Genomic DNA, 16,706 nt, shown 5'->3' with positions numbered 1-16,706 from the left:
CAATTAACTTTTCTTGAGTTCAAATGAGTAACAAGTTAGTTGCGTGGCCCACGATGATTGATTTTTGGGGTAGGTCTTGGACATCAGGCATTCATTCATCCTTTACTGCACATTATGCAACATGCATCATAATATTTTTATGTCAGGTTTTTCTTCTATGGGGTGGTGAGCCCCTGAAAGTTGAAGTGATTTGATTCAGTGGGCTGGTAAAACTACCACTGTCTTGTACTTTGTTACAGAGATGCTTCCCTTTACTTTCAACAGTTCCTCTGATATCCAACACTTCCATCTCTTCGAGGTGTTACAAAATGGAATGACGGACTGTTCGTCTCCTTTTCATCATTCCTTGACTGTCACATCAGCTTTTCCAGTGGTGTCTACTGGTGTATTTGCCACTAGTATTCCATCATCAAACTAATGTTTACAGGGATGTCAGCTGACATAAATGCTTGACTATCTCTACATGTAAAGCCATCTATTTTGCCAGTGAGAAATTGCTTTCTTATTTCGTATGTGAAACAAATACTATTCCCAATTGAAGGGACTCAGAGGAGAGCTCCTTAAAGAAATGTCAATAACTTTGCGGCTGTGAAATGAAGTTGAACCCTTTGAGATTCTAAGGGATTCCAAAACTCATCTGTGGCAAATCATCATCTAACTGCTTATGGGCACAACACTATTTTTATTTCACTGCTTGCTGTAAGTTTATGGAGTGTGGTTTTGAAGCTGCACATTTGTACATTATTGCACAACAAAAAATAAAAATTTTAAGTTGAAATTAGCATGAATGCTCTTCAGATAACTTCATTGAATTCTGATGTCACCAGATTTTGTTGGCTAACATGACGTTTACTTGACGTGAAAGGAATCTCAAAAGGTTTGTAGAAGCGTGGAGCCTCTAATGTACCTTGTTCTTCATGTTTGCCACCTCCTCTATCACTAGAAACCTCGCTACTCCTGAAACATGACAGATTTGGTTGATGATCTTTGGATACCTAAAGAAGTCACAGGTCTGTGTTATGGACTTCCCAGTTCGTCATGGATCCTTGCAAATAGGTTCCTGATGGAAGACTAATGCTGCGATCAACTACCTTTCCGTACGGACTTCTGGCCCTTGGCTTGTTCTCTGCTAAGTACGGGACTAGCACAGCATCAATAAACTCTTCCTGGAGAATAGCCATTGTCTTACTGTCTCTGCAGGAATGAGTTGCTCCTCAAAGATGGTCCTAGTCTGGGGTAACCGCAGATAACACTGTTGTCTTGGGACTCATTTGCCTGTAAAATTCTTTCCTTCTACACGTACGTGTCTGCATCTCAAAGCAAAACAAGGCCAACTCCACAGGTCTTTTGTTGGAAATCCATCTATATGGAGATTGGGGGAGATCCATCTATATGGAGATAGGGGAAAATCCATCTATATGGAGATGGGGGGTCAAGTCACATGGTAATAATGGTGACTTCAGTCCTCACTTCAACATTTGTCATACTTTATTACCTTTGCTAAAACTGATCGGCTGACCGAAGAATCTTGTCACGTCCAGCAAGATTTATCTTTTAAGTGTGGGGATCTCAGGCACTTCAGTCTTCACTGACACTGGTGGAATTTTTTGCATTTGGTCCAGTTATTGCTAGAACACCCTTCACACTGCAGGTAAGCTGCATCCATAAAACATTCTCTCAAGCTATTTAAGCACACTGGGTAGGCATCAACAAATTCTGTCACTGTGTGTTCCTTCATGAAGCAATAGGACATTCTTCTTGAACCATAATAACTGTACTTCAAATAAATGTTTCTACAATGGAATACTTGAGACTACAGCAAAGATGATGACGACGTTGTAACGTCCACTTCAGCCTATAGAACTGACATTGAAAATGGACATTGCAAAACTGACCTAATGCCAGCCTTGTATATGGTCAGTGGATATGCCCACTGTCATAACATATTGCAGCCAGTAATTACAGTGTAGTTAAACAGTAATTGCATATTTATATCTAGGCAACAACAACAAAGGAAAAGGCTGAAAAGAATGGTCACAGCCAGCAGACAATAATGGTTAAAAGGCTTGGATGAAAACATCAACAAGATGGGAATTCAGATACGTAGTGCATTAGATAGGGAAGAGTAGAAAGAACTTGTAACACATCCCACCAATTTCAAGGAGAACCTGATATCAAATGTTAACGATGCAGCAAAATAAAAAGTTTGTTGATGATTACGTACTTTGGTTGAATGACGTTTTGTGCATCTTGCATAGAACATTGATCAAAGCACCAACCACCTCTGAGTACTGTACTGATACCTATTGAAAAACAGTACCCTTAGGTATGAAAATTTTCCTTTCCCTACACTTATACACAGCTGTCTGGTGTACTTTCTATAAATTCCCTTGTTGTCTGAATCACTTGACAACACTAAAAACTCCAGGCCTGGTGGGAAAAAGTAAAAAAAAAAAAAATGGGCATTTGGTGTGTACAGAGGATAAGATATAAAGAAGTGACAATACAAAATGGAGTAAGACATGCTATTCAAAAATGAAATGATAGAAGAGATGAAAGTGAAATGAATGCTTAAAAGAGGGCCTTAGGACAGCAGGTAATGGACAGGTTTTCTGTAAACTCAAAAGATGAATAGGAGAAATTTTGGGAGAGGTTATCAGAGGCAGTGACAGTGGTGGCAAAATCAGAGGAGATACTGGTGTGACGAGACTGAATGACCATGTAGGAGGAGACTGAGTTTGTGTAGGAGGAGACTGAGTTTGTTGTGGAGATGTGATGAAAAGCCAACACTGGAATTTTCCCAGAGCTGAGGAAGCTGGTAATACTAAAGAACAGGGAAGCTGAATCAGTTTGATTTTAGGATGCAGAGAAGTACAGATGTCACTAAAGAGGACATACCAGACGAAGCAATGAAGAAAGTAATAAAATACAGACACTGAAAAAAAACTTTCAAGAAAAAAGAATTATCAAGAAAAAATATAAGAAATATAACATCAAATACAGCACTAGCGGATCTAGGGGTGGCGGGGGGGGGGGGGGCACCTGGGCACGTGCCCCCCCCCATGAAAAATGACGACAAAATAATAATATTGAAAATTTAGATAACGTAAATGAGAAATATGAAAATGGGAAGAAATAAAAAAATCTATTATTCTAAATAAAATGCATGCTTATACCTCATATATATACACATATAGATATATACATATATACACATACATATATATATATGTATGTATGTATAATATGAAAATTGGTAGGCCCTTGAGGTAAAGACTGAACCCCCTTGATTAGGTTAAACTAAGACACGTCCCAGTAACTGTCCCTGAAATATTTAAATGCATTAACAATTTATTGATTTTTGCTGTTTCTGTGCATGAAATGTGTTTTTTTTCGAATGATTACTCTGACTTATGGCCTAAAATATTTTTTGGCTTCCCCTAACCCAAAATCCCGTTTTCCCAATTCGGTCCCAAACCCTAATTTATATATATGGGGGGGGGGGCGGTGAACAAAACGAATGGTTTTTTCACAATATAAATTTTAAATGACAAAAACAATTTTTGTTCACAAAAAATTACGGTAAACATACAAAAAAACAAAGGAAAATCAACGGGAACGAAATATGGTTTCATATTTGGCCAATAAATAAATTATCATCTCAATAACCTTCACAATTCAGTGGTCATATTTCATACCTTCCTTGAAAGCTTAATTTAAGTTAAAAAGGCCCCATTGAACTTTAATCTGCTCGCCAATATTGAAGGTCATTGATTAATTCTTCCCATTTTTGGGAGGTCCAGTCCCTCGGAATAATATAAATAGACACTTTTAAAAGCATAAATAAGGTAACCTTTTAATTAATCCATTCAAAGCACTTTCAATGTTTACATTAGTGAGTCGTGACGTCACAAAGCGAGGGGAAACGAACGTATTATTTTTAAAAAAGTTTTATGATTTAATTTGAATTAATAAAACGTAATAAATTTATAATAAAGAATATAAACATTTAAAACAAACATATATGTTTATTTTACCACCGTTTATGACTCCACACCCCCCCAAAAATGTAAATAATTGACGTAAGAGGGGCTACGAACGTATTACTTTTTATTATTTTTAATAATTATCACCATTTGAGTTAATAATACGTAAGAATATTTATAATAGAGATTATGAAAAACATGAAATGAACAAATAGCTTTACTTTCCTATCCATTTGGCCTCCGTACCTTAACAAATGCGACATATTCCAAATAAAAAAAATGAATTCCTTTCGTCACCCATTCCCATTCCATTTTTCCCGTCGCATTCCAGCTGTCTGTGACGCCTGACTGACGCGAACTGACAACTGTCGAGTTTTTCCCCTCTCCGAAGAAAAATATTAGACGGGAGATTGACAGATGAGGACGGCTAATAAATGAATATATATACTTCATCTTCTACGTATTGGTAGTCGCAGCCATCATAAGGTGTTAGTAGAACACGTGAATTATTTATTATTATTATTATTATTATTATTATTATTATTATTATTATTATTATTATTATTATTAAAGAAGAGTGTATATATATATATATATATATATATATATATATATATATATATATATATATATATATATATATATATATATATATGTATATACTTTAGGAAAAATGAGATTTTAGAAAAAAATTCTCTCCACTTTTATTTGATATAGTCTGAATTTGATTTTTTTATCCAGAAATTATATAAGAAAATAGCACTGTGGTTTTTTAAAATAAAATAGATGGTTGTTTATTAAAAAATTAGTAATATAAACTTTGTGTACTAATTTTCAATTGGTATAAAACAGATATATATATATATATATATATATATATATATATATATATATATATATATATATATATATAAAATCAAAGACTAAAAAATAATAAAACATTTGTGGACAGAAATGTTTGTAGTGTAAGTTCCACAGCAAAAACATATGTATATAGGCATATATATATATATATATATATATATATATATATATATATATATATATATATATATATATATACATACATACATACATATATATATATATATATATATATATATATATATATATATATATATATATATATATATATATATATATATATATATATATATATATATATATACATACATACAGACATACATACATATATATAATTTATATATATATATATATATATATATATATATATATATATATATATATATACATTTATATATATATATTTATATATATATGGAAAATGAAGTTACTGTATTTATATGTATCACTGAAGTTAAAAATAAAAAGCACAAACGTTCGCGGACAGAAACGTCAGAATGAAACGTGAATTGCAAATAAAAATGAAACGTTTGCAAAAAAAAAAAAAGTTTGCTACAAAAACATTTGCTAATTCAATCATCCACCGAATTATATCACTTGGCAAGATCACAGAAATGAAGAGTAACTTCCAAACTAAAAAAGTTTGCTAAAAAAAACATTTGCTGAACAACAACTTTGCTGAAAAAACGTATATATAAAAAAATGCTAATTAAATCAATCGGATTATATAATATATACCAAAGCCGACTGAATATGGCAACATCTGGCAATTCACCCCGATAGGTGTTGCCTTCGGCGTGAACATCAAAAGACTATTCTCTATATACGTTAGCAGCTCAGTTGCTCTCCGAGCCCCGAGTCGAGAGGACGTGTCCCGTCGTCGCCGTCCTCGGAGCATCGCAATCGCTTGATGGCGCGTCTTCGTGAAACTTAATCGAGAATATATAAGAATGTTTAAGGATATTACCATATTTAAAGAATTCCTCAGCGGGATCAATGTAGTGTTATGAAAGATTTTTAATCAAAGGCTTTTTTAAAAATCGGTTGATGTAATTAAACGGCAAACTTGTTGATATTATTAGTTTTACTTCTTCTTCTTCTTCTGCCGAGTTTCGTGAAGAGAGAGGAGACAGACACCTGTTGCGCCTTCTCTCTTGAATGTGACGTGAAAGTTTCAAGTTTCTTATCGTTTTTTAAAGCTTTTTCTCGTCTGTCTGTTCGCCGATTTGTCTGTCCGTCACGGGGAAACATGGATCTGTTTCTTACGAGGAAAAACACAAGGCTCTACAGGACACACAGTGAAGGATAGATTTAAAAAAAAAGAAAACAAAAGACGAATTAAAAAAAGGAAATGATTAAACATGTTAATGATTACATACGAAACCTCCGTCAGTATGGACAAGTCCTGGGACGAGGAAGCGTTCGAGGGGCCTCTCCAACGCCTCACGCCCTTCCCCAACAATCCCGCCAACACGACAGCCAACGCGGCCCTGGGTGGGGGGACGCCCCCCACCCACCATCACCACAACCCCACCCCGGGTGGGGCAGACGGCAATTCGTCCGCCTTCTACGACAACGGCACCTCGGCCTACTACGAGAGTAACAACGTCCTGGCCTACCCGATCACGCAGGCGGTCTTCTACATCGAATACCTGACGATCTTCCTGCTGGGGATCTTCGGGAACTGCCTCGTCTGCTACGTGGTCGTGCGCAGCAAGCACATGCACACAGTCACCAACTACTTCATCACGAACCTGGCTCTCGCCGACATACTCCTGTGCGTGCTGGCCGTGCCCTTCACGCCCCTGTACACCTTCATCGGCCAGTGGGTCTTCGGCAGCGTCCTGTGCCACCTGGTGACGATGGCGCAGGGGATAAGCGTCTACGTGTCCTCGCTGACGCTCATGTCCATAGCCATCGACAGGTACTTCGTCATCATCTACCCCTTCCGGCCCCGCCTCCAGATCACGACCTGCTACCTGATCATCGTCAGCATCTGGCTGTTCTCCATCACGGCGACGCTGCCCTACGCCCTCTACATAGGGCAGGTCGAGTACGAGTACAAGTTCTACTGCGAGGAGTACTGGCCCTCCGAGTTCATCCGCCAGGTCTTCAGCGGCTGCACGGCCATCATGCAGTTCGCCGTGCCCTTCGTCATCATCCTGTACTGCTACGTGAAGATCTCCGTCAGGATGAACAAGCGCGTCAAGGCCAAGCCCGGCTGCAAGAGCTCCAAGAAGGAGGAGGCGGACCGGGAGCGCAAGAGGCGCACGAACCGCATGCTCATCGCCATGGTGACCATCTTCGGCACGTCGTGGCTGCCCATGAACGTCGTCCACCTGGTGGGGGACTACAACGCCACGGCGGGCTCCTGGAGCTACTACAACCTCTGCTTCTTCATCACGCACGTCATCGCCATGTCCTCCACCTGCTACAACCCGTTCCTCTACGCCTGGCTCAACGACAACTTCCGCAAGGAGTTCCAGCTGGTCCTGCCGTGTTTCCACCAGACGGCGTCCTCGGCTGCGGACCGCGTGGGGCAGTGGCGCTCCGAGAGGACCTGCAACGGCAACGAAACCCAACACGAACTGCTACTCCAGTCCGGTGGAGGCGCTGGAGGAGGAGGAGGAGGAGGAGGAGAAGGAGTTAGAGGAGGAGGAGGGTCTGGGAGGTCCCTCCAGAGGCAGGCGTCTTCTAACGACACGCCTCCTCCGGAGGACGACCTCGCCACGTCCGTCGAGGCTCACCAGATGGCGACTTTTGTGGTCGAAGTCGCTGACCAGACGAATGGGGACTCCCATAGCCAAACCACAGAGCCTCTGGTCAATGGACAGGCCTCTGATTATGTCTAATTGTTGGTGAGTACTGCAGGAATCGAGTGCCCCGGGTCTCGATGTGACCCCGGGGGTCTAATGCCCTTCGGGAGGAATTTTTTGTCTTCAGGAGGAACTAGGCAGATAATAGGGGGTCAAATGGCCCTAAAAAAAAATTAGGAATATGACAGGGGCATGTTATTCGTCTATCTTCTTCTGTAAGAGGTAGAAATAATAAGAGACAAGTATAAGGACAGGTTTTTGGAGACTCTCTCTCTCTCTCTCTCTCTCTCTCTCTCTCTCTCTCATTGTAATTCTTGCATGTCTTCCAATCCAGTTTTTATTATCTCTCCCTCTCTTTCTCTCTCTCCTTTATTGCAATTCTCGTACGTCTTGCAATGCAGTTTTTCATTATCTCTCTCTCTCTCTCTCTCTCTCTCTCTCTCTCTCTCTCTCTCTCTCTCTCTCTCTCACTGTAATTCTCGTATGTCTTGCAATCCAGTTTTTTATTATCTCTCTCTCACTCTCTTTCCTTTATTGCAATTCTCTTACGTCTTGCAATGCAGTTTTTTTATCTCTCTCTCTCTCTCTCTCTCTCTCTCTCTCTCTCTCTCTCTCTCTCTCTCTCTCTCTCTCTCTCTCATTGTAATTCTCGTATGTCTTGCAATCCAGTTTTATATTATCTTTCTCTCTCTCTCTGTCTGTATATATGTATATATATGTATATAATACACATACATATGTCCTCTCTCTCTCTCTCTCTCTATCTCTCTCTCTTTCTATATACACATATATATTTGTAAATATATCGATATAAACATATATACAGTGAAACCTCACTCATGGCACCCGTAAAAATTCCCCCGTACAGCGCTCTGACCTCTAGCAATGAAATAGCCTTTTAACTTCCCCACCCCCTCCCCTTCGAAACTTTTTTTTTTTTTTACGACAGAACGCGACAGAAAAGTTCTGTCTCGCAGAGATTAATAACCATCCTCTGCCTCGTCAGAAGCAGCGGAGAGGCAAAAGAATACTGCTTCCATTGTGAGCGGAACAATGAAAATTCAAATTAGGACGAAGTCGCTATCCGTTCTTTTCTCAGCTCGAGTTAAGGGATACAATAAAATGCCATCAAAGGGCTTCTGACAAGTTATGAAAGGAGTGGGAGGGGGTGCTTAGGTAAGTATGTACATAGGTGTATGCGTAGACACAACAAGAGAGAGAGAGAGAGAGAGAGAGAACCCACGTAACATAAAAGTGGGTGGTGGAACGTATGTTTGAGGTTTAACACAATACTGGTTGGCTTTTTGTTTACGCATAAAAAGTGGCTAATGTTATGAGAAGGGGCAATACATACATAAATACACACACACACACATGCACAGGCACAGCAAAAGAGAGAGAGCGAGAGAGAGATAGAACGTACGCAACGCAGAAGTGGATGGCGTAGTAACTGATATAATGTTTCATCTCTGGAGCCCACCATACACACCTGGTCAAGCAAACAGGTTAATTAAAGCTATATATACATACACCAATGTGTGTGTGTATGAATACACACACACACACACACCACTTAATTACCTTCTTTCACGTCTCATTACAAGACTGAAACTGGCCGGTCTGAATAGGGGAAACGCAGGCAGGTAATATTAGGTTGTCAAATATATTTAAACATTCCTTTTGATGTCACTGAGGGACTTTCCAAAGGATCCTGTTGTTTGCTCAGCATCAAAAGGACCTTTCAAAACCTGCTTTATTATTATTATTATTATTATTATTATTATTATTATTATTATTATTATTATTATTAATGCAAGACAAAATGCTGCATTTAAACTGCAGACAATTCCTAAAACATTTGGGTCCATCCGTGCCTTTAAGAAATGGCCCATACCCGTCCCGTCCGGAATTCCATTTCGTGACGACTCAAAGGGAGGTCTGGATTCCTTCCAGTTAAGGAGGAGAAGAAGAAAGAAGAAGATGATGATGGAGAAGTTAATGGAGAAGACGACAGAGGAATTTTGCTCATTGTCGCGTCTCTGTTACTGTTGAGAAATGCAGAAGAGTCGCGTTTTGTTTATGTTGAAAGCTGTGTTATTCTTTAAGTCTTTATTAAAAATGTTAAATTGTTATCGTTTGCTTAAGAAATGTGCATTAGCTAATTAAAACAAGTAAAAGAGGCGCCGAAGTTTCTTCGGCGCAGTCGAGTTTTCTGTACAGAGTGTAATCAAGGCTACCGAAAATAGATCTATCTATCGGTGGTCTCGGTATAATGCTGTGTGAGCCGCGGCCCATGAAACTTTAACCACTGCCCGGTGGTGGCCTGTCCTATAGCATTGCCAGATTATGATGGCTAACTTTAACCTTAAATGAAATAAAAACTACTGAGGCTAGAGGGCTGCAATTTGGTATGTTTGATGATTGGAGGGTGGATGATCAACATACCAATTTGCAGCCCTCTAGCCTCAGTAGTTTTTAAGATCTGAGGGTGGACAGAAAAAGTGCGGGCGGACAGACAAAGCCGTCACAATAGTTTTTCTGAGGCTAGAGGGCTGCAAATTTGTATATTAATTAAATTACCAGTATCTATTAGCACCTAAATGATTATTTTATCCACTTTTCATCCGGAAATGCAAAACAGCAATCACAATATTAGGCCTATTTTATTTTTCTTCTATTTTTAGTTTTCTGTAAAAGAAAACTGCTGAGATGGCTATTTGTCTATCTATAAACTTTTTCTGTCCGCCCTCAGATCTTAAAAACTACTGAGGCTAGAGGGCTGCAAATTGGTATGTTGATCATCCACCCTCCAATCATCAAACATACCAAATTGCAGCCCTCTAGCCTCAGCAGTTTTTATTTTATTTAAGGTTAAAGTTAGCCATGATCGTGCGTCTGACACCGCTATAGGTGCCAACAACACATGGGCCGTTGCTGAAAGTTTCATGGGCTGTGGCTGAGAGTTTCATAGGCCGTGGCTGAAAATTTCATGGGCCGCGGCTGAGACTTTCATGGGCCGTTCCTGAAAGTTTCGTGGGCCGAGGCTGAGAGTTTCATAAAGCATTACACTCCGTACAGAAAACTCGATTGCGCCGAGGGAACATCGGCGCATTTTTTACTCGCTTACTTTTTGCAATGAGAATGAAAGCGGCGAGATTAGTTTCCTTAATAAAAGCTCTAATGGGAAATAAAAGCCGGATTTTTAATGCAAATATACATATATATATATTTGAATGAAAAGGCCTTATCTTTTCTATTTTCGGGTTTCATTAAGAAATGCGAATCGCCTTTCAAAAGAGGCCATTTTTGGTTTTGTTCTCTGCAATGGGAATATTGCGAGGTCTCTGTTTAAATGAGAGAGAGAGAGAGAGAGAGAGAGAGAGAGAGAGTATTTAAAAAAGGTTGAATGGCAAGAGGTACTCGATTTACAATACAGTAAAAGGTTTCTCTCTCTCTCTCTCTCTCTCTCTCTCTCTCTCTCTCTCTCTCTCTCTCTCTTTAGCAGACATTTCTAATCAAAATATAACCATATTTTCATTTATTTTCATCTCTCTCTCTCTCTCTCTCTCTCTCTCTCTCTCTCTCTCTCTCTCTCTCTCTCTCTTCAAAGGAACCCCATACACTATCGACGTATCAGAAATCATTAGGCTTATTTACATCAAAGTTTATTTTCAAATAATACTATGCTATTTTTCCCTATATCTTTTGAAGCATACTTTATCAATATTAATCCATTAAGGGGATTATATGGTGTTATTCAGAGTGCCAGCTCCTTCTCACTCACTCACTCTCTCTCTCTCTCTCTCTCTCTCTCTCTCTCTCTCTCTCTCTCTCTCAGAGGATTCTAATGGGGTTTCCAAGATTTTGGGCCTTGGGAAAGAGGGTCTGTAATAATAATTGTTCTACTTGAAAGGAGAGAGAGAGAGAGAGAGAGAGAGAGAGAGAGAGAGAGAGAGAGAGAGAGGGAGAAATTATTATTATTATTATTATTATTTTTTTATTATTATTATTATTATTATTATTATTATTATTATTATTATTATTATTATTTTAATGAAGGTGCTGACTGAATATAATAATACTAATAATAATAATAATAATAATAATAATAATAAAAAAAAAAAAAAAAAAAAAATAATAATAATAATAATAAAACACTCTTTTGTGCCTTTTGGAAAAGTGAGTAATCCAGCGTTTCCAGTGTTTCCATGTCAGCAAATCCAGTCATTCTAAGTTTCACTCTCCACGACACGTCTCTTTCCAACCCATCAGATGCTCTGCTACGTCGCTTTTGTATCGGTGCCTCGTTTTTATTTTTGTGGGTCCTGCTGGGTCGTGAGGAGGGTTGGGGGTGTTTTGTGGGGGATTTTTGGGATTTTTGAGGGAATTTGAGAGGGATTTTTGAGGGGATTTGGGGATGTTTGAGGGAGTTTGGGAAGGTTTCGGGGTGTTTTGTGGGGAAATTTTGGGGATTTTTGAGGGAATTTGGGCATGTTTGAGGGAGTTTGGTGATGTTTGAGGGGATTATGGGGATTTGAGGGAATCTGGGGATTTTTGAGGGAATCTGGGGATTTTTTAGGGAATCTGGGGATATTTTGGAGAATTTGGAGGGAATTTGGGGATATCTGGGGGAGTTTGAGGGAATTTTGGGAAATTTTTTCATATATTAGGGAAATTTTTTTGTGAAATTTGGGGATTTTGAGGAATTTTAGATAAAATTTTGGAAATATTTGGGGAATTTGATTGAATTCTAGAGAAAGTTAGTGAAATTTTAAGGATTCTGAGGGAATTTTTGGGGAATCTGGTTGAATTTTAAGGAAATTTGGGGTAAATTTTTGGGAATTTTCGGAATACAAAAATTTTGCGAGATTTCAGGGATATTGGAGTGGATTTTTAAGTAGTCTGGGGAAATTTAAGGAAATTCAAGGGAATCTTTAAGCAAATTTGGAAGAAATTTTAGGTAAATTTGGGGAGATTTTTAGGGGAATTTGGGGAGAACTTTAGGGAAATGTGGAGGAAATTTTCGGCAAATTTTGGGGGGAAAGTTTAGGGAAATTTAGGGGAAATTTTAGGCAAATTTGGGGGAAAATTTAGGGAAATTTAGGGGAATCTTTAGGTAAATTTTGGGAGAGAATTTTAGGCAAATTTGGGAAGAAATTTAGTTAAATTTGGCGGAGAATTTTAGTAAAATTTAGGGGAATTTCATTCAGGAAAATGACGCCACATAGCAATTAACTTCGCAAAACAAAACAATTAAATTCCGGAAACACGGAATTCAAAAACGAATTCCCAGACATCTGGTCAAATTCATCAACCGTGCATTCCGTTTGTGGCCCATTCAAGCGTTATTCATTACTGGAGTGAATGCTTGGCGTGCATTTATGCATTTATGCATGGGGAAACAGGTCGGAATATTCATGGTAAATGGCAACTCAAAGCCTGAGTTGCCGGGTCGTAAATACAAGACTTAATTACGCGTCCGAGATGCGACAAACTACTCTGTTTGTTTGTGTGTTTGTACGTTTGTTTGTTTGTGTACCTGGCTGAAATTTTATGTATACAAACTATAATTCATAACGATTTCAAATGTATGTTTGGAGTTTTGGAAATGCTTTTTTATGAATGCATAAATATACAATAAATTGAAATAACCAGTTGCTTACACACACGATGAAACTAAACGGACTTGTTAGTTTGTGGCTGTTTGTACGTTTGTGCGTTTGTGTCCCTGGCTGAAATTTTATATATATATGTAACCTACAATTCCTAAAACGTTTTCAAATGTATGTTTAGAATTCGATAAATGTTTTTCCCTGAATGTGTCAATATTCAACGAATTGAAAGTTTCTAGTTCCCTTGTATCGAATACCATATATCATGAGTAATGGGAGTTCTCATATGTCAATGTCATGTGATAGGAATTTAGTTGGTGAAAAATGCTGATGGAATTTTGTGTGTGTTTGGGTCACTCTCTCACTCTCTCTCTCTCTCTCTCTCTCTCTCAGTTAGCGGTGGGGTTTTGGGTTTGAATTTCTCTCTCTCTCTCTCTCTCTCTCTCTCTCTCTCTCTCTCTCTCTCTCGCTCTCTCTACCTCTCTCTCTCTCTCTCTCTCTCTCTCTCTCTCTCTCTCAATTAGTGATGGGGTTTTGGGTTAGAATTTCTCTCTCTCTCTCGAATTGCAATGAAATTCTACGTTACGCTCTCTCTCTCTCTCTCTCTCTCTCTCTCTCTCTCTCTCTCTCTCTCTCTCTCTCTCTCTCTTTATGGTCTCTTTCTCTCTCTCTCTCTCTCTCTCTCTCTCTCTCTCAATTAGCGATGGAGTTTTTGGTTAGAATTTCTCTCTCTCTCTCTCCCTAATTGGTATGAAATTCTACTTCTCTCTCTCTCTCTCTCTCTCTCTCTCCCAAGTAACGACTGTCATCCATCTTTAAAAATAATCATAGGCAGACTGGATAATGTAATCGAAATGTAAGAGATAATTTACTGGTGATAATTACATTTCTTGAAATTATAAATTATATTTCTTTATAGATTTTAAAAACCCCTATAATTTAGGAGAGAGAGAGAGAGAGAGAGAGAGAGAGAGAGAGAGAGAGAGAGAGAGAGAGAGAGAGAGAGAGAGAGAGAGAGTTATTTTCATCATAGATGAACAACATATTCTGTTGTAATTCATTTTGAGTGTAAAGAATTTTTTTCGATTTGTAAAAATATATTTTTTTTTCTTTGCTAAAATATTCATGTATGTTTGTGTAACTTACACAAACACACACACACACACATACAAAGTATACACACAAACATTAAAATACACATACAAACACATTCACACACTCTCCATAAACGAACCCATTTCATACACAAATTCACAAGCACTCAAAATACTTAAAGGAAAGAAACAACACCAAAAGTCGCCCATCAAAAGTATAAAACTGAGAAACACCACAAATTCTCGATTACGCAGAACTGCGAACTTTTATTTTCTCAGTCTCGTACTTCTTCTTCTTCCCTCCATTTTTATCAAGACTATGACGTTTCTCTGTCAGTGGGAAAGCTTTGAGAGAGAGAGAGAGGTCAGTATAGGTCAATCTGTATATATATATGTATATATATGCAATGAATAAAGGGATTGTTGAGCCACCTCTCCTGTATGGAAGTAAAGTTTGGATATTGAATTCGAATTACAGAAAGGAGAAATTTTTTATTTTTACATGGTCTGGTCATGTGGGAAGAATGGAATTTTCTGTAGTGGAGAGAGAGAGAGAGAGAGAGAGAGAGAGAGAGAGAGAGAGAGAGAGAGAGAGAGAGATTCGCAACTGGATACTAAAGTCCTTTTCATTTAAAACTTCCGGTAATCCAATATACAAGGAGAGAGAAGAGAGAGAGAGAGAGAGAGAGAGAGAGAGAGAGAGAGAGAGAGAGAGAGAGAGAGAGTTGATTTATGCCCATTACGTAATGAGAATCGCAGTGGGATATCGGAATGGTTTTCCTGTAATGGGTTCCATGGGAATAATTCTCCTTTTACTGTTTAAACGCCCGATCGAGATGAGATTAACAGGAAGGATAATATGCATATGTATACATATATATACAAATACATATATATATATATGTATATATATGTATATATATATGTACTCTCGCTCTCTCTTTCTCTCTTTCTCTCAATAAACAGTTTGTTCAGGCAGCTTCAAACTTCAGATTAGGGAAATAATTCTTAAAAACAGTTTAATAAGGCAGAATAATAATGATTATTTTGTCGAATTTTTTACTTATGCAAACTGAAATCAATATAGTCGATAATTCAAGAATGAAATAGAGTATATATACATACATATATATATATATATATATATATATATATATATATATATATATATATATATATATATATATATATATATATATATATATATATATATGTACATGAACTTTGCATAAAAACTCAGTACAAATAATAATGATTCTTCTCCTTTTTAAACTGTTCTCAAAATCAATGATATTAATTTGAATTTTGAAACTGCTTTAACAAACTGTTGACTGAGAGAGAGAGAGAGAGAGAGAGAGAGAGAGAGAGAGAGAGAGAGAGAGAGAGAGAGAGAGAGAAAGTGAACATCTTGGAAAGTGCAACCAAGGCCGGACATTGTGACGTCACTTGTGAACAACACGGTCTTTGTGATTATGGAGAGAGAGAGAGAGAGAGAGAGAGAGAGAGAGAGAGAGAGAGAGAGAGAGAGAGAGAGAACCCAAAGATTGCTTTGAAAAGTATCTTTCTACAATGTGTCAAATTTCCTCTGAAGAGAGAGAGAGAGAGAGAGAGAGAGAGAGAGAGAGAGAGAGAGAGAGAGAGAGATCAGTCATTCTGAAGTGGAAATATTCCCCCTTGAGAGAATATACATCTATTTATTTATCTATTTCCTAAACCAACGCCAGACTTTAGATCTGAATAGGATAAAATCAATCATTTTTAGTGTTCTTTACAAGTGGCTCAATTTTCCCATGATTTCAACGACTGGTTTTGTTCTATCTCGCCAAAATGGAGGACAACTGTAGGATACGAATCCTTACACTAGATTTCAAAAGTTACTGAATCTTGCAATGAACCAAAAATAATCTGTTGCAAGCAGTAATGTGGGGATGGACTTGGGCCAAGATTTTGCAAAAACACGGACATGTCCCCCTTCAAATTGAGCGCAAAATTGCGCGCGCGGGCGCACGTACACGCCCCCGAAAAGGACGAGGCGAGGCGAGACAAGAACATGATATCCTACTCCCGAGTTGACAACGAACAAGGGCGTCTCTAACTTGATAAATATTCCTCTCGCCTTCCTTCCGCAGCGACTCGAATGTCTTTTTCGTTTTCATTTTCCGGGCGCCATTCCACGCCCTTTTGCGCCTCCAGAATGGGCGGAAATATAGTTTAAACATTGAATTTTCCCCTTCGGATATTGAATTTCCCCAGGGTTTATCCGTTCCCTCCGTCAGGAGTCCGGGAAAATCTGTTTACGTTGACGGAAAGTAAACAAAACAACGGCAGGGCCTC

General features: G+C 38.4%; 1 protein-coding gene across 1 annotated transcript in view; it reads left to right on the top strand.

Annotated features, from left to right (window-relative positions):
* Nucleotides 1-5,268: 5,268 nt before the first annotated feature.
* LOC136856181 (prolactin-releasing peptide receptor-like) overlaps nucleotides 5,269-16,706 on the top strand; it is a 22,443-nt gene continuing 11,005 nt past the window's right edge. Inside the window, exon 1 of the mRNA XM_067133851.1 lies at nucleotides 5,269-7,708. Coding sequence (XP_066989952.1) covers nucleotides 6,212-7,702 — 1,491 coding nt within the window. The 5' untranslated portion in view covers nucleotides 5,269-6,211 and the 3' untranslated portion in view covers nucleotides 7,703-7,708. The remainder of the gene's footprint in view (nucleotides 7,709-16,706) is intronic.

This window comes from Macrobrachium rosenbergii, chromosome 34, assembly GCF_040412425.1.
Source record: "Macrobrachium rosenbergii isolate ZJJX-2024 chromosome 34, ASM4041242v1, whole genome shotgun sequence".
Lineage (NCBI taxonomy): Eukaryota > Metazoa > Arthropoda > Malacostraca > Decapoda > Palaemonidae > Macrobrachium > Macrobrachium rosenbergii.
The sequence above is the reverse complement of the archived record's forward strand: the minus strand, read 5'-3'. Positions and strand labels throughout refer to the sequence as shown.